The 25,668-nt window shown below is 37.9% G+C and overlaps 1 protein-coding gene across 1 annotated transcript; it reads right to left on the minus strand.

Annotated features, from left to right (window-relative positions):
• Positions 1-380: 380 nt before the first annotated feature.
• On the minus strand, positions 381-25,455 carry NPHP3 (nephrocystin 3). The gene is made up of 27 exons (XM_059483855.1): positions 24,986-25,455; positions 23,640-23,765; positions 22,263-22,413; positions 21,358-21,510; positions 19,899-20,032; positions 19,488-19,648; positions 17,919-18,066; positions 17,302-17,376; positions 16,617-16,796; positions 15,127-15,230; positions 14,336-14,450; positions 13,169-13,312; positions 12,539-12,636; positions 11,957-12,059; positions 11,261-11,343; positions 10,091-10,229; positions 9,118-9,282; positions 8,558-8,655; positions 7,586-7,708; positions 7,062-7,251; positions 6,678-6,919; positions 6,203-6,278; positions 4,921-5,048; positions 3,056-3,296; positions 1,968-2,093; positions 1,533-1,648; positions 381-1,350 (listed from the first exon to the last, which is right to left on the minus strand). Exons 1-27 carry the CDS (start codon positions 25,331-25,333, stop codon positions 1,170-1,172), a joined length of 3,948 nt encoding a protein of 1,315 aa, XP_059339838.1. The 5' UTR covers positions 25,334-25,455; the 3' UTR covers positions 381-1,169.
• Between the last annotated feature and the right edge of the window lie 213 nt (positions 25,456-25,668).

Raw genomic sequence — 25,668 nt, forward strand, 5'->3', positions numbered from 1 at the left:
TTGTACTGTCAGTTTTATATATATTTTCTTTTGCCAAGTTACTGCAGTACCAAAATACTAAATTCCTCCTAATCAGAACAAGGGCTGAAATGAGTAATATTTAATTCTACTATAAGAGAGAAAAAACACTTGGAAGGCAAGTATTCCTTTGAAGTGAAGGCCATTTGCATTTTTGAAACTGGATCAAGTTAACATTAGTTGCCTCTGAAGTATTATAGTAGGGTTTCAAATAATTTTCCACTTACATTTCTTATTTTATAAAAAAGTATTTTTTTAGTATGTGTTTAAATTGATGCATACATTTATGAACTGAATGAGAATAGAACTCAGACTGATTCTTCCAATGACTTGGGTATTAAGAAATACAACAAGCAAGTAGATTTGATTAATATTTCTTTATCTGATGGCAATCTACTTTGCATCACTAGGTTTTCCCAGCTAGTAAAAACATTCTTGTATTTTAAGGGATTCAGTAGGACTAAACAGTAGATGTATTGCTAAAGGTTTAAGAACAGGAAATCTGGCCATAATCATATTCATTCTGATTCCTCACTGGAAGCATTTTTATTGAACAGAGTGGAATCCTTCAACAGCTTTAACTGTAGATGATGATGATATATTTAGATATCCTAGTTTCCCAAGGAAACCACTTCATTTTGCACAACTTCCTTGAATGAAAGTTTACTTAAACTGAAATAACCCTGCAGGTAAAACTTGAGGTTAAACAGTATTTTCAAATTTTTTTCAAAATTACCATTTCTTCAGAAACAACTTTAAAGACTTGTAAAAAGGCAGGAAGGACTGATGATACAAAAATACACAAATTCTCTAAGCCATGCTGTTACAACACAGAAGTAAGAAATGTCTCTTAGAGTTTATACAAGTGGTTCAGCTTAATTTGTTATAGTCCTGGCACTTGGGCTAGAAGGCATCAGGTCCATGGTTTTGGTATTAGCTACAACTTGAGCTAGTAACTAATGTGTGTGCCTATGAACAATGAAAGCAGCTCACTTTGTACCTTACAGTCTGCAAAGTTAAGGCAGAATTCATGAAGATGGGTGTCAGTCCCAAAACAGTACCAAATCCTTGGAAAAATGGATTTATCTTAGTAATTTTCTGTCTACTTGAAAATATCCATAGACACTGCCTCTTCTTGGAGCAGGTTTGTATCACCTTTGTCCATGTTCCAGCAAAGCATTTGGTGATAATGCACTTTTTAAGCTGAATGTGTCTCCACTTGATGAGTGTCGAGAAGCTGCTTTTCCACCTATCAACAAAGTCTCTGCTTCTTTGATTTCCATAGCTCTCTTGTAAAGTTCAGCTGCCTTCTCAAAGTCTCCCCTTTCATAGCTTTGGAAAAGAGCAAAACAAAGTTGAAACAAGCAAATAAAACAACTCTCTCAATTCATTTAAATTGAAATATACACCATACTATCAACATAGTGTACTTAAACTATACTTTCCTAGAAAAGCCCAGATGTTTTGTTTCATGCAGTAATTTGCATTTATAGGGTTGAAGCATATTATCTTACCTTAGCACAGCTAAGTTTTTCAGTGTTTCCCCCACGCGAGGATGCATTTGGCCAAAGCTGTCTTCATAAATCTTTAGTGCGCGTTCATAGAGAGGCAAAGCTTCAATCTGCTTTTTCTTTGGGTAGCAGAAAGTTTCTTTGTTACAGGTGTGTATTTCTTTGATATAGATGTGTAATACATAGGCTTTTTCTTGCCAACATAGTATCAATGCATCCTAGGTACAGTATCATGCCTACCATTCACAGCAATTATTTTTTCCCTGCATGCATTTTTCTTGCCAAATATGCTTTCAACATTTAAAAAGGAACCCAAGAATTTGCAAATATTATAAGGAATTTCCCTTTTCAATACGATCAAGTTTTTTTAGTTTCATTTAGGTACAAGTCAAAAAAGCCTAAGACAGGAAAAATAAATGTTGGGCATGAAAACCTTACCATCTGACAGTAAAGGACAGCCAGGTTCACCAGAGCAGTTGCTACACTCGGGTGTTTTGGGCCAAATGACTTCTGTCGAATTTCTACTGCTAGCTCATACAGAGGAACAGCCTTGTCAAGCTTTCCCTAGAAATAACATGAAAAAAATGATTAATTTCTCTGATATCAAGATGGTAACAGCAAAACCTATTTTAAACAAAAGCCTTGGAGAAGACTGAATTGTTTCTAGAATAAGGAGATAACTTTGCTAAATAATATGTATATTCTGCATAAATTATTTATCATGACTATTTATTAGAACCTAATTTTCCAAAATACTGGGCATATTAAACTCTCAGTTAATGTGTTTCTCAGCTAGGTCTATTTCTTCCTTTCTTAATTTATTTTTTGCCCACAAGTGTCTCATTGAGAAGGCTGTAAAAAGAATTTTCAGTTGTACTTTTAATTTGTGCTCCTTCAAACTAGCAAAGAGGTTTTTGATGCAAATACTGAGTGGTTTTGCAGCTTCCAGCAGAATGAAAATTAGAAGGTGAAGTGAGCAGAAAATAACGTGACCCAAAACCATTTGATGCAGATAATAGCGGGTAAGAATTATTTAGCAAAAACATGAGCAAATTTGATCTAAGAGGTTATCAGGGTCTTTTTTCTCTTGGAAGAACAGTAAAATGTGAAAACATAAAATACATAAAATTCTTATAACCCACAGAAATTCATCTTGCTTGAACTGTTGGAAACACTATATCACTATTAAACTAATGGTTGCAACAACCACATACAAACACAAATATTCATGACACATTTTGAAATTAGAAAATGCAGAAGTTTATACTTTTGGTAATTTTACTCCACAGAGTGCTTTTTTCACAGGAGTAATGCTCATCTTTCACTGAGCCAACAGAAGTTGAAGGTGGCTCAGCCAGGCAGTTTATTTGTGAACTGCTATCTCCCTCATAATTCTAAAAGTTGCCCTTAAACTGACTGTAAAGTTCAAGGCCATTGTGTTAAAAGAAAAACATGATTTTTTCCATTAAGACAAAGACATTACAGTTAATTTAGGTGGTCAGAAGAGATAACAGGTGTGTGCTCACCATCTTTTTGTACAGCACTGCCAGGTGTTTCACAGTGTAAGCCAAGGAGGGATGGTCTGGAGCTAAGGCTCTCCTCCTGATGTCCAAAGCTTTCTCATAGAGCTCCTCAGCCTTGTCATAGTGCTTCTTCTCGTTGTACAGGGCTGCCAGGTTGTTCAGAGACTGTGCACAGTCTGGGTGGTCAGATCCCAGCACTCGCTCCCGCATTTCCAAGGAGCGCTTCAGGAAAAGCTCTGCTGTCCTACACAACAGATTTGCTCATCAATATTTTAAAGCTGGTAACATCTGTACAGGCTGAAGTGCCTGTTTGAAACAACAAACTCAGCCTTGGAAACTTACAGTAGAATTTGTTCAGAACTGACAAAGTAGAAAAGACTCTGTGTAATGTCACCACTGAAGCAAAGAGCACATTTTATCTCACTACAGTAGGGTGCCACTATTTCATTTCAGCTTTACAGCAGCTCCTCTATCAAAACTACAGGTGATCCCCCCATAAGACTGATAGCATCCATTATTACTAGGCAGCTCCTCATCATGACATCCACACAAACCCTGCCATGCTATTCTCAAGAGGTCAGCTTAATAAATCAGAAAAATCCATTTTATGTTAGCAAAAAAAAGACCATTTATACACAGAACTGTAGGTTCAATTCTGGAGCTCTTAGAAAAGTGTCAAAAGGTGCAAGGGCTGGAAGATCATCTGTGACAAATAATTATTCATTAAGTGATATATCCTTCTGCCGCTGATTTCATTTTAACAGCATGAAGTCTTGGACTTGCTGGTTCAGAGCAGGAATATCCATTTTAAAAAGTTCCTTAAACCTCCACTAGAACAAAGTTTATACCTTTTCTCACCTTTGAAATAGTGGAGATACAGCTACTCTTGAAGTAGGTTGCATTTAACAGGAACTACATATGAATAACATGGAATATTGAACAATATTGTACGAGATTAGATAAAATATTGCTCCTCTATAATCAGTCATTTCATGAGGGTAAGCTGATGAAAACCCCACATGTCTAACAACTGTTAAAAACCAATTCCTTCTCTGCAGAGATCATGATTCTGTATGCAGATCCCAAATAACTATATACTTCTGTAATTATCCAAAAGCTACAGGTGCATTAAACATCAGGTACGGAAGAACTGGAAGTAAAAATACTTCCAGAACTCACTCTATGCTTTTTGCTTTTTTGCTGGGCATTTTTATTCTCTGAAAAGACTCAGTTCAGTAGAGTGGGATTTAGGTCACTTTACAATTCCTTCATAACACATAGCTTAGATTCCTCTGTCAGCTAAAGAAGTTGATGTGAAGAGTGGTTAAATATACAATCAGAACCATCTTGCACCTTTTATTCCCCTTCTTCAACACCCCTGTTTATCTCTGTCTGCCTTTAGAACACCTTTGTGCTTTTCTGGCCCTTTCTGGTTTTTAGCAGGATGTCAGGGTAAAAGCTGAAGGATTACAGCCACAATGAATATTTAGGTCATGACTTCTTGTAATACTGTCATAGAAAAACAACAATCCTGCTGTTCAAAGATGAACACTGTAAAGGAGAGTCATAAAATAGTGAAGCTGAGCAGAGAAGGCAGAAGTTTGAGAGAGAACTGGAATTTGCAACAAAGGCTAATTAACTGTGGAACATCAATTCTGAATGCAGGAAGTGCGCTGACATGGTAAACACCTACATGTCAACAGCACCAAACAGAAAATAGGAGTGAATTTCACAGTGAACAAAACCCAGCAGAATGAATAAGGGACAAGTAGTTGATCATGTGTCTGCATTTAGAGTTAGATCTCCATGTTCTGCCTCATTCAGACATGAGATCACTCAGTGGATGTGTCACAATCAGTACAACTCACTCAAGATTATTCTGCAGGTAGTAGAGGACTCCAAGCTCATTCAGGGTTCGAGCATTGTCTGATGTATCCTTGCCTGACGTGAGCTCTTCCAGCTGCAGGGCTCTTTGACGAAGGAGAGCAAAGCCACACTACAGCAAAAAGAAGGAGATGTAAGCCAGTCACCGGTACTTTTAAAGTTTAACACTAAAGACAGAAAACCAAAAGACTTAGTTTGATGCCAAAGTAGCACAATAATCCTCCTTAAGTTCTATTTTTGAGCTATATGGCAAACGCTTACTTACAATCTATCAGCAAATTGCACCAAAAATGTGAAATTTTGGTGAAAATTTCCAAGCAATACAAGTTACTGTGCAGTCACACCTCTCTCCCTGTATCAGACATGCTAATTTGCTTAAACTCCACAGTTCAAATAATGAATTCAGATTGAATTCTTAGGTTTAGAACCTCGAAACTTAAAATCAATTTAGCCTTCAATCCTAAACACATACAAATGCATATAAAATATTACTCAAGGCTTCACATCAATCTGTGTAAAATGGGCAAACAAGCTAATGTTTACAAACAAAATAAATCAAAGTAAAAAGTGCATCATTTTTACACACTCTGCTTATTTTTGGTCTTTGCAGTTTTGATTAAAATATTTTTGCAGAAGAACTCATTACAGAAATAGACCAAATATTCATGAACCAAATTCATTCTTATTTAATCACTGTGGAAACAGCAACATGATTATGGGTTTTTACTACTTTCATTAGAGCCACAACTTGAGCTCTGGAGTTATTAGCTGGACTCTTACATACAGGCATTACATGATAAACTCTTAGCTCAAAAATGACAAGAGAAACCCTGTAGCTGAAAAACAACACAGGAGAAGAAAACAGGGGAAAACTGTGTATGTCACCTAATATATTTACCCGGATTTTCCATTGCAGTAAGCACTGCATTCACTAGTAGGATAAATGCCTCAACTATTCTGGAGATCACCTTTTTCCATTGTGACTTTGACACACAATTGTATTGGCTGTAATTCTGCGCCTCTGAAATGTATATATCCATTTCTTTCTTTTCCACTTCCAATCCATTCCAGCTGTACTGATACATCTCCACCTCTAGCAGAGTTGAAAGGACTCTTGAAAGTTACCAAAGCTGCTGCTAAGATACTTCACTAGCTATGCCCACAATTATCAAAAGCCCTGGAGCATTATCAGCTCTGTGAACAGAATTTATCATCTGTTTAGCAACATGCCCTGTACCTCTTCTTAAATATCAAGTACTGCCTTACCAGATTGCCTTTCTGCCTTGCTGCTTTCTGGCGTATTTTGAAGGACTTTTTCCTCAGTTGCTCAGCTTGTTCATATCTGAAAGTAGTTATTTGGAGTGTGAGAAGAATGTCAAATGTGGTATCAATAAGCATCCTGGAAAGATTCTAAGGTACTTAAGTGTACAGATTTGAAAATTTAAGATTCTTGAGAATAATCACACTTATTTTCAAATATAAAATTTACAAAATTATTAGGGACAGACAATACTTCTCCTTTATCTCTGCAAGGTTTTTGTTAAACTAAGCACAAAAGTTGGCCCCTCCTATGTGAACTGCTACAAGAATAGAGAGGGGATGCTCATGGTTGCATTTAAACATATGAAACTGGAAAAAAAAAACAAAGAAAAATTCTAGCTTCAGGAAAAAAACTTTTGCTGGTAATTTTTTTTTGTACTAGCTCCATATAAAACAAAACCAGCAGTGCAATTAAGCTTACTTGTTCTGCTTTTGGTACAACGTTGCAAGTGCATCAAGCTCACGGGCCACCCAAGGGTGTTCAGCTCCATAGGCGTTCTCAGAGATTTCCAGTGCCTGCTTATAGAGCTGTTCAGCATTTCCAAACTTCTTCCACTGAACGTACACCCCTGCCAGCTGGTGGAGTGACTGTGCCACCCTGGGGTGGTCTGGATCCAGCGCCGTCTCCCGAATCTCCAGAGAGCGCTGCAGAGGAGCTACAGCCTGGAACAGCCAAGTCCAGAGCGTGAGGGCAGCAGGCAGCATCCTCTATGCTCCAATAACTTAACCACTGCCACAGAAAGCACACACTAAGCTCTGCTTCATTTGCCTTTTTGCTGTTACAACAATCTCTAAATGTACTTACCTGACCGAGAAGACCTAGGTCCTTAAGAAACCGTCCCAGTGTCTCATAAAGATCAGCCAGGCAGATCATACTTTCCTCTCCCTCACTGCTTTTTTCATATTCTTTCAGAGAGTCAAAATACTCAGCTGCCATAGAGCTCTTATCTTTCCCAACCAGCTGCCAGTAACTCAGCAATTCTGCAAAATGTCCCCTGTTTTAACAAGGAAAAGAATCTTATCTCTGATACCTCTCTATTCAGACTGATGCTAGCTTAGGAATAAAAGGCCTACATGCACAAATGTTGTTATGCTACAGCATCTACAGAGACAGTCCATGGAGACTAATGCTATTCAACAGCAATATTTATTCCTTTACCACCCCCCAGGGTGTAGCAGAATAGAAAAAAATACATTATTTATACGGAAACATCATTAGCATTTCAGCCTCCACTGTTTAAGTATTTGAATCTGTCGCTTTCTGATTTATATTGACAAAAAATTACTATGAAATGTTTATAATGGCCAAAGCAATTTCTACCTTTGTACCTTTTGTAAAGGTTCTGGGACACAAAGAGATTCAAAAGACACTTGTGTAGCTTTTGCTTATCACCCTGCTGTTGGAAGAGCCAGGGAAGTTCATCTGCACTTCTCCAAGTCACTCGGTCTTGACTATTGAGAGAAAAACAAATGTAAATTAAAACTCTGACAGACCTAGCATCTTTTTGCTGTGAAAACCAGGCAAGCATACAATTTCCACACCTGAATGTCTGGACAGATTACTGTAAGGCCTATGTACTCCATTTTGTTATATGTTCATTTTAATTTCACCTCAGAAGGCACTGGAACCCCCAGGCACTCCACAGGAAGCTGCCTCTCCATCCCATATGGGCTAATCTACGCCTGCCAGGAGGACTGCAGCCCTGCAGCAACCCATTGTCCCTTTGTGCCTCCTTTGTCTGGCACACTGTGGCCCTCTTGGCTTCCTCCTACCCAACAGCAGATGCTTGGAGGAGCAATAAACAGCAGCCCACAGCTGGGACACTAACTTGGGATGTAAATGCAAATCAGTTTTCAAGCTGGATATGAACTTGTAGATGTTCATCTGTCCTACCAGATCTCCTCTTATCTATGTGTAATTGCTTGCTGAACACAAGTGGTTTTCTGCTTCAAGTCCCAATCAAACTCAAATTTCCTAGCATTTACTGGGAAATCCATAGGGGTTGGAGACCACAAAAATCCATGGGGGGTTGGAGACCACAAAATAACTGATACGATATAAATTCATGCCCTATATTTCCACATGACCACTTTATCGTATGCCCATTCCCCTTCACAGACCTCATTCTTTTCCAAGACTAAAAAGAAAACATATCAATAAGTAAACTTTTAAGCTGACAATTTTGCATAGTTATTTTGCGATAATAATTTACTAAACTCAAAGAAAGTATATGAAGAAACCAAAATATCTATGAGGCATGAAATCTGCAATTTAGCACTTCTTGAAGAATTCTGACCTACCTCAACTGCATGGTGAAATATTCCACTAGTTTTTGTCTATAGGCAGAAATAACATTTTCACCTGCTTCCATATACTCTAGTTTTACCATCTCCCAAGCCTGAAAGAGAGGATAATTTAAAAAAAGAGAATGCATTTAATTTGTTTAAGTGGTGATGATACACAGGGTGATGAAACACATCTCATGTTGTAGAACTGAAAATCTTCTAATGACAAAGGCACTACAAACAAATTGTCTTACATTAGACCACAGCTCTGGTTATTCAAGCAATATTCTTTTCTACTCTTCTTGTTTTTTTGGGAAGCCAATGTTTTCTAGGATACATGGAGTTAAAAATTAATAGATTAGAAATTTATGAATGTCTGAAAGGTCAGATTTTCAGCAATACTGGTTTATCACAGTTCTGGTAGTTTTCAAGGTGTTTCTAAATCTAAGGAGAATGAATGAGCAAACATGCATTTCAAGGTCTAGGTAGCTAACAACAGAACTTATCTAAAAAAACAGGGGTTGGATCCAGGAGCTGGAGTTTCCCTTGCACATGTTTAGAATTACAAACTTTACCTGGAGGTGCTGGAATTTCAGCAAACCACAGCCATATGTCAGCAGACACATTTTGTGCAGGCTATGAAGGAGTGAGGCCAGCACTGCAGAAGTCAGCTCAGGATAAAGCTCCATCAGCTCTGACTCACTCACCCCATTGTGGCTGACACCAATGACACACAGGATCTGCATGAAGCAGAAAACAAGATTTCACACAGTTAGCAATATTTCCCGGAGAGCTTAGTTACACTGAAATCTCAAGAAAAATGCTGTTTATCACTGTGATTATTTTATAGCCAGAGGAAAAAACCCTGCCTATAGAAGCCCTTTTCACCTTCTCAAAGAAGAAACCTCAGTGTAAATGGTTTAATATTCTAATAGATAAAGCACCAAATGGGACACTCTGAGATCAACAAATGGCCCCTCAGATTTCCTCTAAAACACTGGGAGAGAGTAACTCCATTATCATGAGGAACTTTCATCTAAGTCAAATATGCTGAGGGTCTTCATGCAGCCAGAACCAAAGAAGTAGCAAGTAAAGAGTATTGTGTACTAATTAAAAAATGTTTTGCACAAGAGGGAAATTCTGCAAAGGTAGGAAGAGGAGTCAGAAATGTAATAAGCAATGCCTGCATTCATAAGACACCATGTTTTGATTGCATTTACTATGCTCAATGTAATTAATCACTAGATGATGGTAGTGATCAGCAAGGAAGTGCTAATTCTGTATCACATCATAGGGAAAAAGCTCTGCTTTATTCTGTGAGACAACAGCTCAGTTGTTATTTAACACAAAGCAGTCATACATTCTATAATTATCCAACAGATGTAATTACACTAATTAAATTGTCCCTTGTATACTAATAATACACAATAGTCCCTGAATCATACATATGAACTAATATAAATTTGTATTTACTTTTAAGTTAAGGAAAACTCTTTAGAGGGAAGAGTATTTATTACCTGTAGAAACAGTGATGCATTCTTTGCTTACCTCTCTCAAAAGATCTTTCTCTTTATCACTCTGCAATGATTCCCGAATCGATCTCAGAACAAGCCTGTACAGTGACACTGTGTCTTGACACTGGCAACACTGCTGAAGAATCTCATCAATGTTTCCTGTATTTCCAACACTGAACAGAAGGACAAAAAGGGTTAGGTTTAGCACATTATATTTGGCTGAGTAAGATTGATTTGAAACTACAAAAGAGTTGTATCTCAAATATTCTCTGGATTTCTACTGGGTTCAAAAGCTGCAAAGCACCTGGTGAGATTTCAACAAAGAAGAGGTAAGTTCTTCCAAGCCAATTTCTGATTTCTGTCATATTGTCTGATTTTTCTAAATAGCTGCAACAGTTTTATTAAAAAACCTAGGCTGCAGTGTTCATTTCTCCAGCAGGAGTACAAGCAGGAACATCAGGATGGATAAAGATAAAACCACATGCTGCTATTTCATTTAATGCATTTACAAAGCACATTTTCAGGAGCAATTAAGTCTTCTAGAACATAAAACATGAACAAAAATAATGAAATCAGTCACCTGGAGTAAATTACCAATTAGTGTATCATCTTCTGGGAGTCTCTTAACTAAAAATGCATCTTTCTCAACAAGATGAAGTCTAGGTTAATAAGAAGCCAATGCACTTATTGGGTATTCTCTTGCACAACAGGGAAGATTAATTTTCTCCACAGCAGAAATTACAAGGCTAAGGACCATATGCAGGAAGTTAAACTAAACAGTTGTTGAACTTCCTTGTAGCCTTAAAAATCTGTGGGGGAAACTCTGTGGTACATCAGAAAATACAACCACCTGAATTTAACTGTTTAACAACACAATACCAACATTCTTCAAATACCTTTAAAAACCACTGAAGCAACTGACACACCCATAAAGGAGAAATTAAACAAATTAAAATTAAATAAAAATAGAAGAGCTGGAAACAAATAGATACAACTGCTTGGATTCACTTAGTATCAAACTGGTGACTGTAAACTCCGATTTCTGTTCCTGTTGCATTCAGAGTCAGTGGAGGGCAAAACTTCTCCATCATTTTTCCTAACAAGATTCATTCTGTGTTAAATGAAAGTATTTCAAAAGGCTGACCTACTTGAAGTCTTCTGATCTAGTGGTGACCATAGTAATTTCCAAAACACCTCAACTTACCAAGCAATGGTTTTGCCCAAGAGAGTGACATACAAAGCATTGCAAGTTGTGGCAGAACGACAATGTCTCTCAAGCTTCTTCTCCTACAACATTTTAAATAATCATCTGTGAACTGAGATGAAACTAACCATACAAATAAATCATTGAGAAGAAAACAAAAATCCTAGATATTATTTTATGTGCAACATCTGAAGACTATAATATGGTAAGTAGTACACAAAATACTGCACGCATTTCCAGCTATAGGAGCATATAAGTGAAAATTCCCATTTGAATTTAAGATGCAGAGTTAGGGTCTAACATTGTATCTGAACATGAAGGTTACCTTAAAGAATCAGTCTCAAGGACAAAGGTGAAATACTGTTTTTCCCAATCTGTTGGTGACTGTTACAGTATTATGCAAAAAAAATTAATTAAAACATAATTAAACCTTCTGGTATTCTAAAATAAAGCATCACATTTACAGCAGTATGTGCAACTGCACAGTTTTTCTGTTAAAAATTTATGTTGTTCCTTCTGTGTTTCAGGGCTGAGAGCCATGGAGTAAAAATACTCAAACTTCATGCTATCTTGAGCAATCATATTTAGTTAGCTAAATATAATTCTTTACTCTGGCAGGTGGGCTAATTCAATCTTTCCATGCTTTCATTAAAAGTTATACCAGAGTAAAGTATTTCAGAAAAACAATAGACATACCTGCTCTTTAGTCAATTTAACATTTGCAGAGTTACATTCTGCACTAATGAGAGATTTAACATCTTTGGAATTCAGTGGATCAAGATGAAGAGTGGGCCATAACCTTTGGTAAGAGAGAAAAAAGTCATATTTGAACCTTATTAAATAGCACAAAAGAGTAAAAAAAAAGACATCAGAGTTCCAGGGCTTTTTAAAGATTTATATCAAAGCAGTAATTGAAGCTATTCCCTCCTACTATGAAATTCTATTTATCTGAAGTAAAATTTCCACTTTTAGCCTTATCCTGAATCTACATCATGGTACTGCAGTTCTTGATGTGCATCTGACTGCATTTAATATCATCTTTCATACAGTCATGTGGGTAGATCCATCACAGTAAAACAAAAATCTGGTTTTCCAGCATCTAAAATCTGTCATTGCAGCTGAAATAGAGAAGCTTTCATTTTCCTCATAGGTTGCAAAATCTTATCCTGTTAAATCTCCACATCTTGACAAATCTGTCTGCTCTTCAATGAGTAACTGCAATTTAAAATAATAATTCTAAGCCAGGATACTTTGTCACATCACAGAAATATAACATACCTCCAAGCCTGTGGACAGGTTTCTACATTCACTGATACAATCACTCTCACATTCACTGGCAGTGGATCTATCAACCACTTCATGTGCTTCTCAGCTTGCTTAAAAACAAAATTTCATTTCTTAACACAGAGGTTGTTCAAAACAATGCAAGAAGTTGCTATGTCTCATCAACTGTGCAACCCAATGAAAGGAGTCTTAAATTCTCCAGTCCTTTAAAATCTTTCATGAACTGGTCCTCTAGGCAGTACTAAATGACCCACTTATATGCATCAGCACAACTCTACACTAAATAAAGCAGATAGAATACTATTGTTGAAATGGTCACCCCATAAAACCAGGCTATATACATGCCCAGTAAGTCAGCTCACAGGATCTTTGGAAAAGTAATGTAAGCAAACTGCTCAAAAATTAAGGGGTTAAGATAAAATTTAGAAGAAAAATACCAAAACAATCCTAAAAAAGTTTATCTACAAAAATAACTCAACTGCACTCTTTACGAAACTATTTTTTATATGTTTTCTTCAGAGCAAAGCAAACACTAATATTTTTGTTACACAGCTATGACTGAACCTATTACAATAGTCAAGATTCCTGTTAGACTGCCAAATGGCAAAGATTTTGAAAACATACCTGTATTTGGTCAATAGAGTCAATAATGATAATAATGCTGCCTTGATGGCGTGCAGAAAGCTTTTCCAGCCAACGGGGAAACTCTTCCAGAAGTTTAGCTGGATCGAAAGTCAGAGGTGATACTAACCAAGAGTGTTGCATAAGCTGCAGAATTATAAACATGACATGAAATTCTATCTTAAAAATCAGCTAGGATAGTTGAAAGAAGTCCTTTAGACACAAAAGGGACAAAAGAAAAAGCCGTTCTACCCCCCTACCTCACCCTCTACCCCAAAAAAACTCCATGGGATGTGGGGGGCAATTTTTCTAGTCAAGTTCACACAGAGTTCTTTCTTTCTAGTATAGGCAGAAAGCTGGCCTATGCAGAACAGAGAATATTTCTTGAACCCAGTGTGTAAATTCTAGAGAGATAACCTTTACACAACAGACAAGAAATATAAAGACTTAAAGGACTTTAAGTTGCACAGATTAAACAGGCACACATCTAAGATAGTTGAGAAAACTACATGGATAGCAAAATTGAATTCATTTTTCTACAGGTTTTACTGCTGTAAGGCCCTTAGTGCTACTCTTGTGATGGAAAAAGCAAGTTCAGACCCTAGCACAAAAATGATCCTTATTCCCCATGTATTTAGCACACAATTAAAAATAAATTAATATAGGAGTGAGCCTAGTCTAGGAACAAGATGGTACCAAGTGGCCAGCACAGCCTTGGGTTTCTAAGCACATAGACACAAGATGTACCACCTGCCTCTCTCATGGGCCAGATGGCAGGGAATTTTGGAAGGAGTACAATTATATGGTTTTATAGGTCACTGGAAACATAACTGCTAATGCTGATCTATTATGAATATCACAGAGATGCTATTTAGTTGAACTACATTAAGTGTATAGGATCAGATTCCCCTCATCCTATAATGCCTTACATTTCATAGACTCACAGAAGAGTTTGGATTGGAAGGAGCTTTAAAAGGCCACCTAGTCAAATGCAGGGGCATTGCATCTTCACCCAGAACAGGTTGTCCAGAGCCCTGACCAATCTGAACCTGAATATTTTTCTACTACAACTGTATTACGTTTCACTGCTGAAAAATTTGTAGAAAATGTTATTTTTGCACACACACACACAGAGAAAGATGCAATGCAGGGCATGTAATACAGCATTACCTTCAGAGTAAGGCGCTTAATTATCAATGCAGACTCTGAACTGGTAGACATGGGCCTCCCAACAAAGTGGTAAAGAATTAGAGTGTTTGGAGAATGCTTCTGCTGTAATTGAATCCTAATGAAAGAAGAGAAGAAAAAAAAGTAGACTCAACAGACTGCAATTTTGCAAATAGATCTCAAAAAAATGCATCAGTTTTGCCAAAGAGTAGCTTAGCTACATGTGTTCCATGTTTATCTTACAAAACAGGATAGACATTTCCTGAGCTACAACTGAACTTCTAATGTCAGATTCCATTTTTACTCTCATCATTACTGATAGCAATTAGCAAGTGCCCTTCCTGGCACTGAACAGTCATGTGCCACTAAACTTTCAAAAAGCAATGACACCATCAATTTATCAGAAAATTTTGTCATAGCACACAAGTGACAATAAAATTCTATGGTCTATGATAAATTATGAGGATTCTTTCTTTATTTCAGACCCTTCTTGTGTATGAGAGAAGGGAAACACAATTGAGCTATCAAAACCACTTTGTAATGCTGTGCAAAGACAGGTATGTAAGTGATGCCTTATCATAAGGTGTTGCAGCTGGCATCAGAGAGCTGTCAAAGGCAGCCCAGATGAAATTAGCTACTCAAATATCACAAATCTTTCCAGGATGCTTCAATAACGTTAGCACTTTTGTAAATGCCCCCATTTTATCTCTTATTACTGACACAATGTTTGAAATGTAACGGAAACTCTTTTCTTAAACGTCATTCATATTAAAAAAAAAAAAAATTTAATCTACCATTTAGACAGAAGGAGAGATTTCCCAGAGCCTGGTCCTCCTGATACAAGCAATGGTGGAATTGGTGCTGGTGCTGCTACTAGGTCATTCAGACGTTCAAAATACTATAAAAAAGAAGCAATCATTACAAATAATCCAGTGTTTAAGGAAGAAATATAGTGCCTGGTATTGTAAACCATTTTGATTCAAAATGCATGTACCAATTTATTAAGGTAAAGAAGAAACTGCCGAAATGCAATACAACACAAGTGCAAACAGATATTGCAAGGAAACACTTAAACCACAGAATTTATTATCTCTTTTTTAAAAAAGTGTAGAATTAACTAACACTTTCTTCAAAACTCTTTTTAAAATGGAATCTTCAGTGATAATAAACGGAATTAGTGTTATTACAGTAAAGCAACACTGTTCTGTTTTTGCTCAGGCTTCCTTGCCCCGCCCTCTCCCCAAACTACTCCACTGCACTGGATATGGTTGCCAGGAAAAAGCTGGCATCTGCCATGAATGACTATTTTGAGCATACAAAGGCATACAAAAGAAGGCTTTCTTACAGCATATGAATGTCCAAAAATATTGCAGCAGATGACAAAATAAACCAAAGCAAAACATCCTTCACTTGCTTGGGAGAAATATTTTGTCTTCAAAGTAAGAGGTGCATTTAGATATACATTGGTATTTTTCTTTAATGTTGTGTTATTCTATTGCTCTAGAATGTAATAAAGATGGTACAATACTCCAAACCATTACCAATATAGGAGTGGGGAAGTAAAAGAATATATTGTGCTAGTAAAATCGGGGTATTAAGAATTTAAACGCAGTAACAGAGAATGCATGCTTATGTTACATTGCCAAAATAAACTACTGCACGATATTCTGTGATGACTTTAATGTTTATCTTCCTACATTCATTATATCTTCCCAACATATACCTGATACTCACAACTTGAAAAGTTTTAAAACATTATTTCCTGTAACGAGTAAGTACTGAGGTATTCAGGAGCTTTCCACTATAAAGTTTCCTTTGTTCTTCTTTTACAGCTGCATGATGAGATGAAATCTTTTCATTAACCATCTCCTAAAGACCTAACTCCAGGTGTCAAGAAAGAGATTGGATTTCCTCAGGGAAAATAAAAGAGAAATAAAAAACATAGAAGAAGAAAAAAAAATAGATATTCAAGAGTGTTTTCTATTGATGACCAAAGTCTAGGAGGACGCTCTGCTTCTGGCACACTGTTTTAATGCTTTTCTCCAGTGCAGGCACAACAACTACTTCTTCATCAATGTCATTCAACAACACACCAACTGGCATCTCTCCCAGAAAAGAAATATGCCATCTATATCAGACATATGGCTTCTTCCAGCATAAGGAGTAATAGCCTTAGAGGATGCTCTCAGACACTGCTTCTTCTGTAGAAATGCATCTTGCCCAACAAGGGATGAAAGTGAGTTAATACTTTCTCTTCATCCATATACCTTTATAATGTACTCACTTTCTCAAATCCCAGCTCACATGTTGAATTAGAGGCCTGCTGAAAAGCTTCCATCTGTTCTTGTTCATCATGTGCATCCCACAATACATCACCAAAAACTTCTTCTTCAGGAGCAGCAGAGTCTTCCTTATTACCCAGGTCCTTGCCTTCTAAGTCTGCCATTTCACACCCCAATATATCCTAAATAAAAAGAAATTACACGGAAAAAACTGCAACTGTAGTGCAAGCACATATGCTGATAGTCTCAGTATGAGTGTGGCTCTACTAACACCAATATGTTCATTTCCTTGCAGGGCAGCAAAGAACATAAATAAATAAGCAATTAATTGAAACTAAGTTAACTCTGAATGCACAAGACATTGATTTAAAATATCTCATAGTGGAGACAACTCACCCCAAGAATAAGGAGAGGATGCATCTATGATATGGATAAAGAGAAATTAAAAGCTAATTAAGGTCCATAAATAGAACCCTTTCCCATGGTCCAGTGCTTCTGTCCATAAAAGCACTGCTCAGTTTGGGGTTTTATTTTCCACTTGCACATTTTCTTGGTTGCCAGATATTAACAATAAAACAGAGAGATACTTTGAATCACACCTAAGTACCACATAGTAATCACATTGACATCATTCAAGATCATAAATCAACATAGACATAAAAAGCTAAAATGCATGATGTATTTTACCTGTTTAATTATTTTCTCCACACAATTATAGATTTCATATGCTCCTTCCTCCATACCTCCAACATGGTCAATCATCTGAAAAAGTAAAGGGAAAAGCATGACACAACTCTGAATCCAACTGAGAACAATATTTAGGACTTCCAACAAAAACATTCTGGAACACATTTAAATTCCATTCTGTTGCCTTCCTTAGGTAAGATTCATTTTGCCTAAGGACTTTAAAAGTTGGGCATCTAGTTTCAGCTGTTCTCAACCATTGTCTCTGTAGAGGGAAATAGATCATAACTGATCGATTTTTAGGCAGCAGTAATCTCTCTAGAGGTATACTTCATTCCCTTCAGTGGCTACAGAGGGACCTCAGATAAACAACTTTGCCATTTGAATGCCTAAATACAGGTAAGAAATTCTAACCTTATAGCATAGCCCTTTTTTTCAGTGAAAATGCGGTGGCTTTTTTTTCTCCCCTGCTAATGAAAATTTCATAACATTCATGAATTTCAGCTTCATCAATCTGCTGACAGAATGAGCAGCCAGAGCAACAAGTGCAATGCAATTTCTTCTAAAATCTGGGACTATCAGCATGCAGTGTTGTTTACAGCAATTATTAAATGTCATACCTTTGCTTTGTTCATGCAAGAAATTTGCTCAATTAACTGTTGCACTGAGATTGAACTGACTTTGCCTTCCTCCCTTCTGTGGTAAATTAACCGGGGCTTTTCTTCTGGATTTCTCAAGAAGGCTTCTTCACAGTCCTCCAACAAACAACTAGATTGGAAATCAGCATTCTTGTGCTATATTACACTGCTGTAGTAAACAGTTCAATCAACACAAGCTCCAAAGATGGTTTTCACTGCAAAATCTAATTCAAAAGTCATATCTATTTATAGCAAAAAAGCAATCAAATATTTCAACAGAGAATACGAGAAAAAGTCTGAAGCAAGAAAAAGCTGAGAGAGAGATTTACGCTACTTGTACCAAAACCAGCAAAACCATGTATTAATTTTTTCAATTATTGTTTGGTAAATTTAAAGCTGTTTTTCCTGTCATAGCAATATGCCAAGTGAAAGGTAATTGCCTTGCAAGGAAAAAGTATGGTTTCACATATAATTAATAAGCATCATATATATGCTTTGCTACCAGTTATCTGAAGGTTCTGTTCTATCTTTGATCTTTTCAGGAAGAGTCCTTTAGTATTTTTCTGATGTCTTGGGTGACAGTCTTTCAATTTATAGTATTTAAAAATGAGAATTTGACACCTCCAAATTCAAAAGCACTTTGGATTTATATATGTAAATGATATCCACAGATATCTATTGCTTTTCCACAGAAGGAACTATACTACTTGTGGATGCTGATAATAGCAGACAAGAGTGCTCAAATATTACCATCTTTACACAAGCACTACAATTTTCATCGGAGTTTTTCTAAGAGAAATTCTCTAAATTAATAGTTTTGGGGTTTTTTTCCCTGAATATTTTTTTCTTACACATTTTTGCTTCACATACATAAAACTGGGTTGTTTGGCAACAGCATATAACACATAACAGTAACATTCCTAACACAATTCAAAAGTATCCCTCCTTTGGTGTATTTTCTTTAGTGAATCATGCTTCTTCTTCTAGAAGGTTAAGAAATTACTCACTGAACAAACAGACCACATTCCATCACTATTTGTCATGAAACATCATGACTTCACTAAATAAAAGCTGTCAAAAGACAGCACACAGTAACACACAGGAGAGCCATTAAATTAGTCTCAAAGACAGCCAAAACCAGGAACTAATATGTGATAGAATAAACCCCAAATACTATGGACAGGTGTAAGGCTAGATAAGCAAATGAAAAACACTGAGTACATTCACATCAGCCATCTTGAATTCCTAAGACATAACAGCATGCACAACAGATAGCTCCTCTTGGAAAGCAAAACATTTCTGTATGTTATTAAGATATTGTTTAAGCTGTATTTTAAGAGAATTTGTAGCTACAAGAAGAAGAAAATGGTACAAAGCTGATACATTCTTTTAAGTGTCTGCACTAGCCAACCTAAAGTTTGAAGGAGTATCACTTTGAAGTAACTAGCTTAGGAAACATACTGAGCAAAGCATCCCATACATTTTAATAAGCTATGCACTCTGCATAAATTACAAGCTGCCATTTGTTTCACCAGCCTGGAAAATACTCACCTTGGCAAAGTTAAATGCAGGAGCAAAATTACTAATGAACTTTTTTCTATTTCCCATTTTCTTACATCCTGAAGAGGCCTTTCATTCTCTGTTGAAAAATTAACGACTTGAAAGAAGTACCCCATTGTTTCACAGACTCTCTGAAGTTTTGAAGAGTAGTTCTGAAAGCAAATGTGAGCAACAGTGCTTTATTACTAACCATGCATAGCACTAAGGACCGACCAAACAAATCTCAGTTTCTTTAATCTAAGCACTTTGTTTCCCTGAAGCCCTTGACAATACTTTCACTGATTTCACTGGAATCAGACTACACGTACTAAAGCTTTCAAGAAGTATTAGACAAATTTCTGAACCAGCATCACATTGGAAACAAGACAGCACAAAAGTGAGCACAGGTTTGGGGGTACTCACTCTAATGAAGATGGTCACTTCTGGCTGAGTCTCATCAGTACTGATAATATAACATCTTACTGTGTTACTCCACAGAGAGTGGGAAAACAGAGGAGTAACCTGCAATAAACTGGCAACAGCAGCATCCCAATCATCTGCCAATGGAAAAAAAACCCAAAATGAAGTCTTAGACATTTTCTCCTGTCATCACACTGCATAACAGTTAAGTCATCACCTCCTAACATCATGAATACTACTTTTTATTTAAAATAGTAGCATTTTTTTTACTCAATTATTTAAATTTTACAAATGTTGAGAACTCATACCATTTGATAATGTCACACAACTTGACAATGTGTCAAAATAAAAGTGTTAAATGTATTTATATTATCATCACAATGATATCTCCTTTAAAAAGGATTGATGAAATGTTTCCACAAAATCAAGCTGATAGTTGTAAAATAAGTACCAATATGCAAGAGTAATAAGTTCACTCATAACCAAACACTTTTTTTGTCCTTCAGATCTATGTGTATTTCAATTAGACCATGTGAATAAATGACAGCAAAACACTGTGGGAACTTCCTCTTCCAGAGAAAAAAAATCCATTGCTTTCTGTAGCATTGTATGTTTATTCCCTACAGAAGCAATGAGTTTTAAAACTTTCTTAAACTCTTCATTTTATGGTTGGTCATTCTTTCAATATAGGAATAGGTTCTCTTCTCAGGACCACACAGGGTGATGAAAGGCTTAGTGTATGAAGCTGGAGCCATCACAGGGAAGAGCCACCCTTCCCACTTTGCAGGCACAGACTTCTGAATCAGACAGAGCCTGAACTAAAAAGGTAAAAACTGCCAAAAGCCAACTATATCCAGGAGAGTTCCAGAGCCAGGACAACAGTGAAGGAAACCAGAGTATCAGAAGCCGATTTACAAGAGGCCACTTGGGAAACAAAGTTCAAAAGCAGTAATTATTGACAAGAAAATATCAAGCACTGATTTACGTAACAACTGTACATCCTGGTCTTATAATCAGATTTCCATAAGTGGCCTCCTAGGCAGACTCAAAATCCATGCAAAATCAATGAACAAAACAGTGGTATAATTTATTCTAACACAAATGTGACGCTCATACTCAGGAAGTAGAGAATCTGAATACAAATGGAAAAAGAGAACACCAGCAGATATTGAAAGAAGGAGCCATTATCTTCCATTGTCAACATAAGGAACACACTCACAACAAAGCACTGGTAACTGCTGTTTGCTAAAATCACTGCTACACATACCACAGTCATCATATATATTAAACATAACTTAGCTACATTTCCTTTTACTTTTAGAAAGAAGTCCAAATAATCCTTTAGTTAAATTGCCCAAGAGTGGACAGAAAAGGATCCAAGAAGGAACAGAGTTATTTAAGCATAGTTGAAAAAATCCCACAGACACCTACAATCCCAGCAAAATGAATTGTCATTACTTACCTCTGTTTATATTTGCAAATGGTCCCTCGACATCTATGGAGCTATGAGCAAATTCAGGCCCTCTGAAAGACTGCTGAAGTTGCATCATACTGCCCATGGATGGCTCACTTCCCAACACTCCTCCATTCCAGTATTCAGATGGCGCCCCAGCAGCTAAGAATTGGAAAACAAACAAAAAAACCCTCTTCACTGTCACTGCACAGGGTAAATTGTCATTCCTAGATACTCCAGCCACATACCACTGACCATATTTTTTCTTCTGTCAGCAGATTTCCTCGCACCTTTGTGTTCTAAATGGTTTCTTTTAAAGTTAACAAGAATCCATGACACCAAAGGCTGAGGGTATTTCCTAATATTTGCTATTACATAGATTGCTCACATACCCATCTGAATCCTTTCCATGTTAGTAAATTCCTCATACAGCATATACAAGGTTTTGTACCTACTTCTTCTTTGTTAAAGATCTAACTGCTGTTCTGGAACACACAGCAGCTTGCCACTGGCATATGTCATCATCCAAAGTGTCTAAGACTCCCTCGAGTTTCTGGTGTGATTTTTGGATAGGCTGGAGCATCATCTCTCAGATACAGAATAAGAGAACTCAGAAAAGACTAGAAAACTCAGAACAGCTAATGGAACAACTTTTAAAAAGTGTTCAAGTTACTGTGTCTAGACAGTTCTCTGTCTTCATTTATTGATTTGTAACACCAGAAATGTGAGGTTCCCACTATCTAAACCAAGTTTGCAAGGTTTGTTGCTTTTACCCTTCAAACTAATTTAAGTTGCTTTTCATCTGCATTAATAAAACTTCTTTTTTCAAAACAACACAAATATATGTCTTCTGCTTCACTATTTGGAGACTTCAGTCATGTTCCAACATAAAATGTTGGGGATGAAATGCTCACCTGTAACATCTGTACAATTATCATCAGAATCAGACTCTTCAGGATCAAACACCTGGATTCCCTGGGCCTGGAGTCTCTGGAGTTTTGCTTCTAGCTCTCGTTTGGCCCTCAGTAAGTCCTGAATCTCATTTTCTTTAGTTTCTCTAAAAATCTATTAGCAGGAAGGAAAAAAAAAATCAGCATCTATTCCTGAGCTCATGTTATCTACTTTCAATTGGAAAAGTAAGTTTTTTGCATTCATTTACCAGGCAAAGGCATGAAAATGTTAATCTGAAGCCATCATGAAATAAGCAGGAAACCACAGTTTAAAATTATCTATTTTTTATATCTTACCATTATAAACCTTAGCATACCATTCTGAAAGAAGCCTGCATTAGCATGTTCATTAAAAATGAAAATAAGTCTTTTTACTTTTTAAACTTTATTGTCTTCTAAAATTGCTAAATGTAACAATTTTTTCAAAGGTTCCCTTTTATGCTCCCATGTTTTTATTTAAAATTACATATAATCTTGTATTTACATTCTGTTGTTGCAGAAATGTCAATTTCCTACGACAGAAATTGATCAAACATCTCCAGCTGTCCTGTTTGCAACTTATTACCATCATGTGGGAAAGAAAACATGAATCTAGTTTTAAATTCAAAGAAATGAAGTAGTCTTCAAGTCTCATTTTCTTAAATAAGGTCAGAACCAATCCTCTTTTTATATATCTGACAAACATGAACTACATGTAGCTACAGACAACTAAAATTAAGGACATGAAGAATCTTGAAAATAGTGAAAAACTAGGACCTGTTTGGGGTGGCAAAAGTATCATCTGCAGCAAAGGAAAAGCAGAAACATCTGCCTGGCCCTTCAAGTCATTCTGCAGGGAGTGCAAACAGTCTCTAACTATCATATTTTTGCAGCCAAAAGAGATGCACCAATACACAGTTTAAAAAAAAAATAAGCTAGACATGTTACATCTCACAATTCAAGGTATAACATTTATAATGGAACTCTGTGGAGCTCCATTATTTACTAATGGAACACAATTCAGCATGTGACAGTTTGCAGCTCATGTTTTCTTGTCATTCTCAAATATGAATATACTCCTGTGTTCAAACTCAACGCAGGAATTTAGTTTATGATGTATCACTTCATATTCTCCTTTTAATATTTATGAAGTTATTTCATGTTTTTTTCCTCTTGGTCTTACAGAGAGTTTTTGATAGGACTATTTTAATGGAAATAGGCATCTACAGCTATGACACTCTAAGGTATTTTTAAGAAGGAGAGGGTCTCATGAAAGCTTTTGGAGAAGGGTTCATTTGGGGAATGTGAACAAGTGATATCTTTTTTGGTCATTTTCCTAGGAATAGAAAAGTCAAACCATACCTTGAATTGCCTTTTGACCTTGTCTCGATCATGTTCAAAAGTAGCAGCTCTCTCCATGGCTTGGTATTTAGCTTCTAATGCACTTTCTTTCTCTCTAAGTATTTTCTGGTATGTTTTCTGAAGTGCCTGAAAACATTTAGTAATTCATTTTTTTTCAGAGTTTTATTGCCCATAAGAGGTTTCAGATTACTTTTCAGGTCTGACTACAGTATTATCTCAGCACCCTGTATCTTTCCTTACTGTAGGGCAGCCAGAATCAGAGAATACTCTGAGTTGCAAGGGAACCACGAGGACCATCGAGTCCAACTCCCAGCCCTACACAGGACACCCCAAGAGTCACACCCTGTGCTCAGAAGAATTGTCCAAACACTTCTTGAACTCTGTCAGGCTTTGTGCTATGACCACTTCCCTGGGGAGTCTATTCCAGTGTCCAACACCCTCTGGGTGAGGAACCTTTTACAATATCCTGCCTAAGCCTCCCTTGGCACAACTTCAGCCCGTTCCCAGGTCGCCACAGCGGCGCACGGCGTGGTCCCCATCCCCAGAGGCGCACTGTGACGGCATCCCAATGGCTTGGCAGGAGAGCACTGGGACACCACTTCCCCAGTGTGAAAAATGTGTATTTTATGATTGGCTTTTCGCAAATATTAAAATGAATATTATATGTGTTGTGTTAGAAAGTAATGCTGTATTAATTCTCTTAAGTAGTGTGCTAAATATAGTTTTAAGTTATAAAAAACGCTAAAATAGAAACTATGCTATGTAGGATACTTTTTTTAAAGAAAGGACTTGCAGCAAAATAGCAGCCACAAGATACCTAAATCTTTCAGCGAAAAAGAATTTATTGCCCTCTTATCAGAAGAAACGAACTTCTTCCTGCCTCGAAGGTGCTGTTAAGATTCAGAGGAAGAAGCTGAGGATGACCAGACAGAATCCTGTATTTGAATGGAATTTATGCATCATGTATGAAGTGTATGAATATTCAACAGGCTGCTGCTTTTAAGGGTTAATCCTTTGTTAACGGGGGTCCTTTTTCGGGCTCGTGCTGCCCAGAAAAAGGTATGCAGACGTCCGTAACTCTTTGTCTCTATTGTCTCATATTGTCCTAATCAAATTGTCCAAATTATTATTACTCTAATTGTATTACTATTTTTATAACCATTTTATTACTATTAAACTTTTAAAATTTTATAAACAAGTGATTAGGGTTTTTCACACCCAGCACCTTGCCTTCCCTCGCACCCGTCACCTCCCTGCCACGGCTCTCCCCATGAAGCGGGACGAGTCCCTGGCAGCCTCAGCATCGCCGCTCGGTGCCCTCAGTACCCCGGGGCAGCGGGCGCTACCTGCAGCTCGGCGCGCAGCCGCTTGTTCTCCCTGTCCAGCTTGGCCTCCTTCTTCACCATGGAGGCCACCTCGTTGTTCTTGCTGACGCGGAAGATCTCGTACTCCTTCCTCAGGCGCTCGTACTCGGCCACGCACTCCAGCTCCTGCACCGAGGCCGTGGACTTGAAGCTGGCCCCGATGAGGCCGCCGGGCCGGGAGCCGCCGACGCGCCGCAGGGAGCCGCGCAGCAGCCGCGCCTTGGGCTTCACCTCCACCGGGATCTCGCAGGCCTCGCCGCCGCCGTACGTGTCCTCGATCACCTCCCCGACGGCGCCCGCCGGGCTCACCAGGGACGACGCCGTGCCCATGGCCCCGCGCCCGCCCGAGGGCGAGGCTCTAACCCCGAGTCCAGGGCCCGCTGCCCCCGGGGGCACCTGGCGGCGGGGCCGTGCCCGGCGCGGAGCCCTCCCGGCGGCGGCTGCGGGCCATGGTCCGCTCCTTGCGGCCGCCGGACGAGGAAGGGAGAGCGGGAGGAAGCTGCCCCGCGGGCCGCCTCTCTCCCTCCCTCTCCCGGCCGCTCCCGCCCCGTCCCGTCCCGCGGCGGCTCCCGGCTCGGGAACGCTGCTGGAGCAGCCCGGGAGGCTGGGAAAAGCGGAGAGGGAGAGCCGCAGGGGCTGGCGGCGGGAATCTTGCTGCTCACAGC

The sequence above is a fragment of the Ammospiza nelsoni genome, chromosome 1 (genome assembly GCF_027579445.1).
Source record: "Ammospiza nelsoni isolate bAmmNel1 chromosome 1, bAmmNel1.pri, whole genome shotgun sequence".
Taxonomy (NCBI): Eukaryota; Metazoa; Chordata; class Aves; order Passeriformes; family Passerellidae; genus Ammospiza; species Ammospiza nelsoni.

Coding starts and splice junctions, on each gene's coding strand:
- NPHP3 (XM_059483855.1), bottom strand. CDS start 25,333: ATGGGCACGGCGTCGTCCCTGGTGAGCCCGGCGGGCGCCGTCGGGGAG. Junction 13,313..14,335: donor TTAAGCGCCTTACTCTGAAG/GTAATGCTGTAT, acceptor ATAATTCTGCAG/CTTATGCAACACTCTTGGTT. Junction 12,637..13,168: donor ACTCTATTGACCAAATACAG/GTATGTTTTCAA, acceptor TTTGTTTTTAAG/CAAGCTGAGAAGCACATGAA.